At 44.7% G+C, this 9,026-nt stretch overlaps 2 protein-coding genes across 2 annotated transcripts in view; both read right to left on the bottom strand.

Moving 5' to 3' along the window:
* RNF175 (ring finger protein 175) overlaps positions 1-1,006 on the bottom strand; it is a 31,085-nt gene extending 30,079 nt beyond the window's left edge. Inside the window, 1 exon segment of the mRNA XM_010561019.1 lies at positions 765-1,006. Coding sequence (XP_010559321.1) covers positions 765-1,006 — 242 coding nt within the window.
* Positions 1,007-5,605: 4,599 nt separating this feature from the next.
* On the bottom strand, positions 5,606-9,017 carry SFRP2 (secreted frizzled-related protein 2; the record flags this gene model as incomplete). Its single annotated transcript, XM_010561018.1, has 3 exons — positions 5,606-6,666; positions 8,107-8,187; positions 8,855-9,017. Coding segments are annotated over 3 exons (549 nt in total), but the record flags the coding sequence as incomplete, so codon positions are not given.
* Positions 9,018-9,026: the final 9 nt, after the last annotated feature.

Genomic DNA, 9,026 nt, shown 5'->3' with positions numbered 1-9,026 from the left:
GTTTTTTTTTTTTTTGGTTTGGTTGGGGGGGGGGGGGGGGGAGTTGCCCTAGTTTCTGAAACTCTACCTCTCCAAACACTTTTACCTTACCTATTACAATTAAGCTATTGTTTTGCTTAGGAAAGTGGCCTGACTTAATTCAGGTTTCTGTCCCAGAGTAAACCGAAATGATTAATAACTCTGTGTGTGCCTAACGATGTGAGCCCTGCAGCCACCAAAGCACCTGTCTCAGCAAACCCTGGCTGGTTACACACTATTGTGCATGGCTGAAGATTCACAAAACAAAAAAAGGCAATTAGACAATGTTAGGGATTTGAAGCAAACTAACAATACAGGGAAATTGCCAGGGAAGGATTAGTTATCTCTTGCCTGATAAAAGCAGGTATCAATGGAAAACTCCTAAACTGGTCTTCCACAGTGGCTCCATATGGAAAGTTTAATGTCTAGTGAAGACTGCGAGGGTTAAGCTCTGAAAACAAAGATCTGGAAGTTGAAAGTGTGCTTAAATTAGCATTTCTGCTACCCTTTCAGATCACTCCTCAATCTGCTGCTAGTTTTGTCTGTGCCTTTAATGACAACCTGTTGCACCCAAGCAGAAAATTCTGTCATTTTAGCATCACGCTTTTGGATTGAAAATTACTCCAAAAGGATGATCTGCAGCATTTGGGTGTTGAAAGAGCTGCATTAATAGTATTGTCTTATTGTGGGTCTTAGAAGGTATACATGCTCTTTCTTGGGTCTGTTCTGTAAGACACTGAGCATACCTCCTAATCTGTGCTGGTCTTTCTGGCCAGACAGCTTCTCTGTGCGTGCAGTAATTGGTTTTGAAGTTTGCTCCATCAGCTGCTTCGCAGTGCAGCTTTCCACATTGGTTGGTTATTTTGATCAGTCGTGAGAGCAATGGGCTGGCTGGCTGATTGCTGAGGTGTTCCTCCTGGCTGGGTGACAGGCTTGCCGGCTGACCTTGGCCAACTGGCTTTAACTCCGGTGGGGGATAGCGGCTCATATTTTCCAAGGCATCTAGGTGATTTAGGAGCCCACGGCTCACCCTGAAGGGGGTTGATGCATTTGGAAAATGTTACCCTATTAAACTCACCCCAAAGGGATATAGTGTGGGCTAATTTATGTTTGTAAAACAGCTTGGGGTCTTGGATTCCTGTGACGTGAGTATCTTGCACTCTCCTCCTCGTACAGAGGCAAACAAGACCCATTCCTGTGGCTGTTTCATCAGACAGTTAGGCTGTACTGAACCTACATCTGCTGATAAGAAAGCAACTTCTAGATAAATCATACAGGCATGTCTCTGAAGCCTAGAAATAAGAACTTCTGGCTCCAATAACAAAAGCCTGACCTAAGGAAGGCCGCCTACATCTCTGGTAGCAATCAATCCATCGCCCTTCCTCTGGTATTGCCAACTGGGGGGCACATCGGGAGGGCTCACAGAGCTGGTAGATTTGGCGAGGATGGCAGCAGGCCACAGGAGCAGCAAAAAAGGAGCTGCCCCGCTGGCTGCACGGGGGTTGCTCATGCCCCAGCAGGCACCTGGGGGACGATGAGACCATCTGTTCTTGAGTCACGGTGGCTCCGCTCTTGGCTGATGCCCTGTCCTGGTTTCAGCTGGGATAGAGTTAACTGTCTTCCTAGTAGCTGGTACAGTGCTATGTTTTGAGTTCAGTATGTGAAGAATGTTGATAACACTGATGTTTTCAGTTGTTGCTCAGTAGTGTTTAGACTAGAGTCAAGGATTTTTCAGCTTCTCATGCCCAGCCAGGGCACCTAACCCAAACTGGCCAACAGTGTATTCCATACCATGTGACGTCCCATCTAGTTTAGGAACTGGGAAGTGGGGGGCCAGGGATTCGCCGCTTGGGGACTGGCTGGGTGTCGGTCGGCGGGTGGTGAGCAATTGCCCTGCATATCATTTGTACATTCCAATCCTTTTATTACTGTTGTCATTTTATTAGTGTTATCATTATCATTATTAGTTTCTTCTTTTCTGTTCTATTAAACCGTTCTTATCTCAACCCACGAGTTTTACTTCTTTTCCCGATTTTCTCCCCCATCCCACTGGATGGGGGGGAGTGAGTGAGCGGCTGCGTGGTGCTTAGTTGCTGGCTGGGGTTAAACCACGACATGCCCTCAATGGCTGAAGAGAGGTAGCGAGACATCCGAGAGAAGGTTGAGCGAGGTGCACCATGGCCCCAGAGTGGGGAACACAGGGTTATAACAACAGGGCTGAGATATGCAGGAGACCCGGCCGTGCAGGGGAAGGTGTGCTTTATCTGTGTGTTCTTCATGCCCGCTATATTCTTTAAATATCTTTATAGTCTCCTGCAGCAGAATAGGAATAGTGGCCGTGCCTGAGGTGACCAGCATGTGACTGTGGTGCTTCTTGTGGCATCTAACTGCCCTCCTGTCCTCACAGAAAATCATTAATTAAATTTAAATGCCTCTTGCTGAATTTCCCGCATGAGTCTTTTTATGTCTTAAGCTGGTCATTAGGATTTTTGTGGCTTGTGTGTAGTTATACTGCATGAGTTCTTTAATAAACCATACCGAGGGCGAAAGTGTCTGTATGAGAGGGGTGAGAGAGAGGCTGAGTGGCTTCTCTGTGGGTGTCTGAAGTGAATGACAAGTGAGGGAGAAAAGAAAGGATTAAGAAGTAATTAAAGGATAGAGAGAACGCTAAATAAGGAAGAAAGGAAAAAACTGCAAGGAACATTGTTGATGGGTTTTACATTTGAATTTGGGTAGTCATTTTTTTTTACACACTCAGGGAAGAAGACGTTGGAGGGAGCCTTGGTTGCTGTTACGCTTTCATATTATAATCTAAGTGCTGCCTTGATTATACACCATTCTGATTGCTGCGGCCTAGTGATTAGAGCATAAAACTTGGAGGCAAAAAATATGCTTCTTTTCATGACTGTAAAGGACTTGCTGGGTGGTTTTGAATGAGTTATTTCACTTCACTGTGCCTCATTTTCCTGATCTGCAAAACAGGGATATTAATGCCTATTTTTGCGAAGGCAGTCTGAGAAACTTAAATGGAAACTTCTGTATAAATGTCAAGTATCATTATTATTGTTCTTAAACTAATCCATTGTAGTCAACTGCTTTTATAGTTTTTATGAAAGCAAATACAATGGGAGCTACATAATTGGCTGCCTAACAATGTTGTTTCAATTAGAAGAAGACAAAAAGTGTCTGAAAAATGCAACAGTGGGTTGCCATTTTCATCAACTGCAAAAAAAAAATTCTGCTAGAACTGAACCATGACATACCATATCAGGTAATAAAGTTACTCTGAAGTATATGTAACACAGAGATCAGAAGTAACAGGCTCAGATAATTTTTTGTTACATGTTTGGTTCACTATTTATCTGGCACAGTTGAAGGTTTTCAGTTATTGTTGAGCAAGTAACAGTAAGGGTAAAAATGTGAAAAATGTATGTGTTTACTTCTTTGCCAGCATCTGAGAGACTAAGTTTCCCCAGGCTGTGACTTTAAAATCCTAATTTTCAGTTGAATAGTTTGCAATGTCTGGCTTATACACCTTTGGAAACAGGCAATACAGGAAACACTGATACTCCCTCTCCTTAGTGAGGTGAATATGAACCGTCTTTTAATAGGATGCTGTTAGAATAAGGTAATGGAACTAAACTGGGAAAATGTGAGTGCCATTACTCTTCACTTTTGCCTAAATCCTGTTTATCTGAAAGGTAATCCTGCCTTTGCCAATTCACCCTGAGGGTGGATAGTCCCAGTTATTCAGCCCAGGGCCACATGCAGAAGGCTTTAGCAGTAAGGGTATGCTGTATGGAAGGATGCTCTTAATCCAGGATGCTGATTATACTAGTAAAATTGAATGTTTGCCAGTCTAGTTTATTCTTCTCCTGAATTTGTCCTGGTAGGAACAGGATTTTGCTGGTATAACGGTGCTTATTTTGTGATGGAGGAAGGGGAATGTTTGGGGATTTTTAAGACAGAGCGATATTGGTCATAGGTAATGTGTCTTCATACATCTCAGTGATTTGGCAAAAATCTGTTATGTAGTCTTGGCCTTAACATGACCCCAGAGTGAGTAACTTGTGACCTGTCTGTCCTCATCAGCGTCAGTACTGCTGCCTTCTAGAACAGCCCAATTAAGATAATTTTATGGTTGCTGTAGGAGGACAGTATCTGTAAGGCAGGCTGAGTGGAGCAGTCCTGGCTGTTCGTTTTCCATCCCCAGAGACTGCATTGCAACAACTGCCTCTTCCAAGTGCTTTCCTCTACCAAGCAGCACAAGCCCATTTCTGCAGGCTCATTTTCAGCCAGCTCCTCTGTACCTGTGAGCTCGTTCCCTCTAAAACCAAGGCTGTTCAGGGACAGGTATTACACTACATGCTGAGTGAGATGGGTAGAGCGATGTGACATCTGGATGCTGATGGCTCTATAAGATTATGGACATAGTGCTGGTATTAAAATAATTACACCATAGCACGAAAAGACTCGGATCTCTTTCCCGAGAAGCCAGGTCCATTCAGAAGAAAAACTTCAATGACATTAAAGAGCCAGTTTGGAATGTTTTTTTTTTTTGTTTAGTTGTTTTTTAATTATTATTATTTTGAGGGTATTTGTGAGGACTGATCTTTTTTGCTTGTTCATAGTCCTACTGTTGTTTGTACCAGGTGTAGCAAGTGCATTAAGACTTTGGAAAAGGGCAAACAATTCCTTTTTTCCTCAGACAAATTTAACATGTTGGATCTTTAGATTTTATCTTTTTATCCTGATGGTGGAAAAAAAAGCACACTAAATATGTGACATTAATACAATTTTTTTACTTAAAAAGAATAATCTAATGTTGGATTTGCATTCTCTCTGTTAATGGTTAGCATAAAACATTGTACTTGGGAGTATTGGACCGCTTATCCTCTCAGTGAAGCTAAGAGGAATTTTTTTATATGTGACAACACTGTGAAGCAAGACTATTTTTCAGGATAAGTACAATAAAATTCTAGCAGGTAATGCTCTTCATCAGAAAACATTAGTAAGAAAAATGCTGGAAAACATTCCCCTAGTTACACTATTAAGTAGGTTTTATTTTCTTTCTCAGTAAGAATAGTGAGTGTAATACACACAAAACATGCCTTGCTCTACCATTATTCTGAATTGCTAGTTGCAAATGAGATTTTTCTGTCTACTCTTGCACTCCTTAATATGTCTTTTTCAGGTCTAAGAAATGGATGAATGGATTTGATTTTTAAACAAATGGTCTCATTGCAGTTCCACATCAGCAAAAAGCAGAGTCTTCTGAGAAGATGAGATGAAAATGCAGGCAGTCGAACAAAGGAGCCACAGAAAACTCTTCATCTTGAAGAGCTCAACAGACACATATTAAAATGAGTTGACTGAACCTCAGTCCCATGTCTCGTGGGTTCATCTTTAGAGAAATGATGTCCACTATGTTTTGTCTGACTGTAGCACTGGATGCTTGCTTGTGCTTCTCTACTGGCCACTTGGGATAAAAGGCCAAATTTTGCTTTGCTACGACAAAGGCCAGTTGGACAGCTTTCTCCCAGTTCTCCCAAACCAGATTAAAGTGAATACAGACCAAGACGATGGGTAAACTATGATGTAAAGTTTATATACAAGAATATAACATTTATCTGGAGTATTTACAAGGTTAATTAAAGCAATATTTTACAACTCTTTCAGGTTAACCACTGGGTATATTACAGTTAGGCTACAGATGGTTTAATTTGCAAAATAATAAAAAAATCCATTGCATTCAGATCAACCAGCTGCAAAACTTGTTAATTTTTTTTCTGAGAGATAAGGGCTCAGACTTGTGGAAAATAAAATGTGAGAATGGTTAATATACTCTTACTGATGCCTATGTATCACATGCAAGAGTCGTACATGACCTTTATAGTGTTAATATAGATGGCAAGCCATTTCACCTCGGTGAAAGAGTCGTACCCACTGTGACAGGCCAGTTGCACATGTGGCTTTCTCTGCATCTCCTACTTTTGCACAACAAACATGCATGTATACAGAGAAGCAGCAATATAAATGAACCAGCATTACCAAAAATGAAGAGGGAAAAACCTCAGACCAAAGTCACATTTGCAACCATTAAAAAAAAAAAAAAGCTTTAAGCAAGATACTTTAATACTTCCCAAAAATAGTCATGATTTTTTTTTTTATTACATTTTAACCTATGTACAAAAATGGAGGGCTCCCTCCCCTCCCGGAGAGCGGTCACCATGTCTCATGCCCGTGGCATCTCGAGGCTCAGAGGGGCCGAAGCAAGAAGGTGCGGGAGGCCCGGAGAGCTCGGGACAGAGGCGGCTGCTGGAGGCGGCCAGAGCTGAAGCCACTAACACTGCAGTTTGCGGATGCTGCGGGAGAACCGCTTGAAAGCCCGCTGCCCTTTCTGCCACCGCTTCAGCGAGGTGATCACCAGTTCCCCAGCTTGCTTTTGCCCCATCACCAAGTAGGGGACGTTGATGTCATTCATCTCATCGCAGGTACACTGGAGGCCACCTTTGAGCCAGAGCACAATCTTCCTCAGATCCCTTTCCGTCAGCCCATTCAGCTTGTAGATGGTTTTACTCTTTGTTTCGGGGGTGATCTTGGTATCCCCATTGATGTAGGCAATCTCCTTCACTTTTATCTTCAAGGCTAATAGAGCAAGGGGAGGAGGCAGTGGAGAGAGGGAGAGAGATTGAGAGGTTTTTTCCCATTAGTGCACATAAAGAGGACCTGGGGAGGGAGGTGCTCTATTGCTAATTAAACTGTCAGGGCTGACAGAAGAGGCAGCAGGTGGCTCCATTTCTAAAGCCACAAAGGGCATGCAAGTCATTTCAGTTTGAATCAACCTTAGGGCTGAGCGTTTTTTGGTTTCTTTTTGCCTCTTCCCCCTCCCCCTCTTTTTCCTTCCTTTCTAAATTAATTTTTTTCTCCCACTTTTCTCCTGTTTGCAAACAGAGAGAGGGTGGGTTTGCTACATTAAGCAGAGCTCTGTTTTTTGCTGGGAGAGGACAGTCTTCCTGAAACTAGAGTTTGAAGGGGAGGTGGGGAAGCGAGTACCTAGACCTAATCTGAAACCTGATCTCTGCTGCGGCTGAAAACTTCTAAACTTAATTTATTAGGCTGGAGAGGATTTGGGGCAAACCTGTAAGGAAATGATATTTCACATGCATTGTTTTTTTGAAAGAATAGATCCCATGGAGGGCAAATTGGTCCAACAGCTGCATTCGATTTGGTAAAATAACTAGGAGGGGGATACAGGGCTCTGTAAGAATCTGTGGGGCATGTTTAGCTTTAGGAGGATTTATCTGAGTGCAATTTGCCAGGCCAAAGCTATTGGTTGTTTTAGCAATTATGTCCCGCAGTCACCGTTTCAGGTTTTGGGTGGTGGGGTTTTTGTTGTTGGGTTTTTTTTGTGGTTTTTTTTTTTAAAGAAAGACTTTTGAATTATTGTAGATATTTATACTACAAATCTGTTTCCAGGTATAAACATTGGCCTATTATAAAAGGATTCCCCTCCTTATTCCCTTTTTCTCTTGAAATGCTAATGTGTGGATAATGTGCCGTTCAGTTCTCTGTGTCGAAGGGGCTTTCTTGTCCTCTTCTAACCCCAGATCTTCCCATTAAGTTTATATCCCCAATTGTCTGTGCATTACCTTCTCTGTCAAATGATATATAGAGCTTCATTCTTAATCTGCAGAGAGAGTCTTTCTTACGATATGTGAGATTGGTCATGCAGCTCTCTCTCATACGTCCAAATGAAGCTTTGCTCTACTTCTCCCCAGGCAATAGACTGGATGAAAGTTATTTGTTTGTTTTTTTTTTCCATTTTACTTTCTATTTGGCTTGCCAGCAACATCCACATAAAAGAGTGCTACTTCGAAACAGCAAACAGAAAAGGACTATAAAAAGAGCTACTTTTCATTCCCAGGTGGAATTTTGTGTTTTGTGACCCAATGGTCAGACGGGTCCATCTGCAGATAAGACAAAGCCCTGTCTTTATTCAGGCGCATCTCTCACTGACTCCACTGGGAATTTTACCTGACCCTGAACCCTCACGTTTCAGCCAAGGGGGGCTCTGCTTCCACTTACCAAAGTCATTTTTGCAGAGGTTTTCCACGATGTCATTATCGTCTTCATTTTTGTTTTTGCAGGCATCGCAGACCTTGGGTGCTGGAAATGCAAGGGACAGTCCCCATCAGGCTCGGGGAGAAAGGAACAGCAGGTGGCGTTGGGAACCCTTCGGAAACCGCCGGGTTTTCCAGCCCTCGAACGCTCCATCCCAGACCCTGCGCCTTCTCCCCCCCCCAGCCCCGGCGCTGCCCGAGCACTTCGACACGCCTTACCTTGCTGCAGACCCGCTGGAGGGGGGCACGGTGTGCTTTTAAGGTCACACTTCAACCAAAAGCGGTTGTTTGGGTTTTTGTTTGTTTGTTTTTTACGGGGGAAAGCATAAAGGGGGGCACACGACACAAACCACCCGAGCCCCGCGCTTCAGCGATGATCTTTGCAGGAGGAGGTTGTCCCCCTGCGAGCCGCACGGCTCGAGTCCGGGGTCCCGGACCTTTCCTTTGGGGACGGAGACCGGCAAAGGCCGCGGGGTGCGGGCCGGTGCCAGCACCGCGCCGGTGCCTGCAGTTTCCCCGGTCCCCTCGGCAAAGCCTCCCTGAGCCTGACCTGCGACCCGTCCCGTCCCGTCCCGGAGCACCGGGGGGTGCTGTAACGGGAGGGAGGGGGCTTCGCTGGCCGGCAGAAAGCTGGGGAGGGACCCCTCTGCCGGGGCGGCTCCTCGGGGGGCAGCTGCCGCCGGCCCGGGGGCTGCCCGGCGGCTCCCTCTTACCTTCCCGGGTGACGGGGAGGATGTGGTCGCTGCTGGCCAGCGGGATGCAGAGGTCGTTGTCCTTGGGGAAGCGGCTGCAGTCCAGCATGTCGGGCCAGGGGAAGCCGAAGGCGGACATCACCGGGGCGCAGCTCTCCTTCACCTCCTCGCAGAGCGAGTGGCAGGGGGGGGG

The sequence above is a fragment of the Haliaeetus leucocephalus genome, unplaced genomic scaffold, assembly GCF_000737465.1.
Source record: "Haliaeetus leucocephalus isolate CR32 unplaced genomic scaffold, Haliaeetus_leucocephalus-4.0 Scaffold140, whole genome shotgun sequence".
Classification (NCBI taxonomy): domain Eukaryota; kingdom Metazoa; phylum Chordata; class Aves; order Accipitriformes; family Accipitridae; genus Haliaeetus; species Haliaeetus leucocephalus.
The sequence above is the reverse complement of the archived record's forward strand: the minus strand, read 5'-3'. Positions and strand labels throughout refer to the sequence as shown.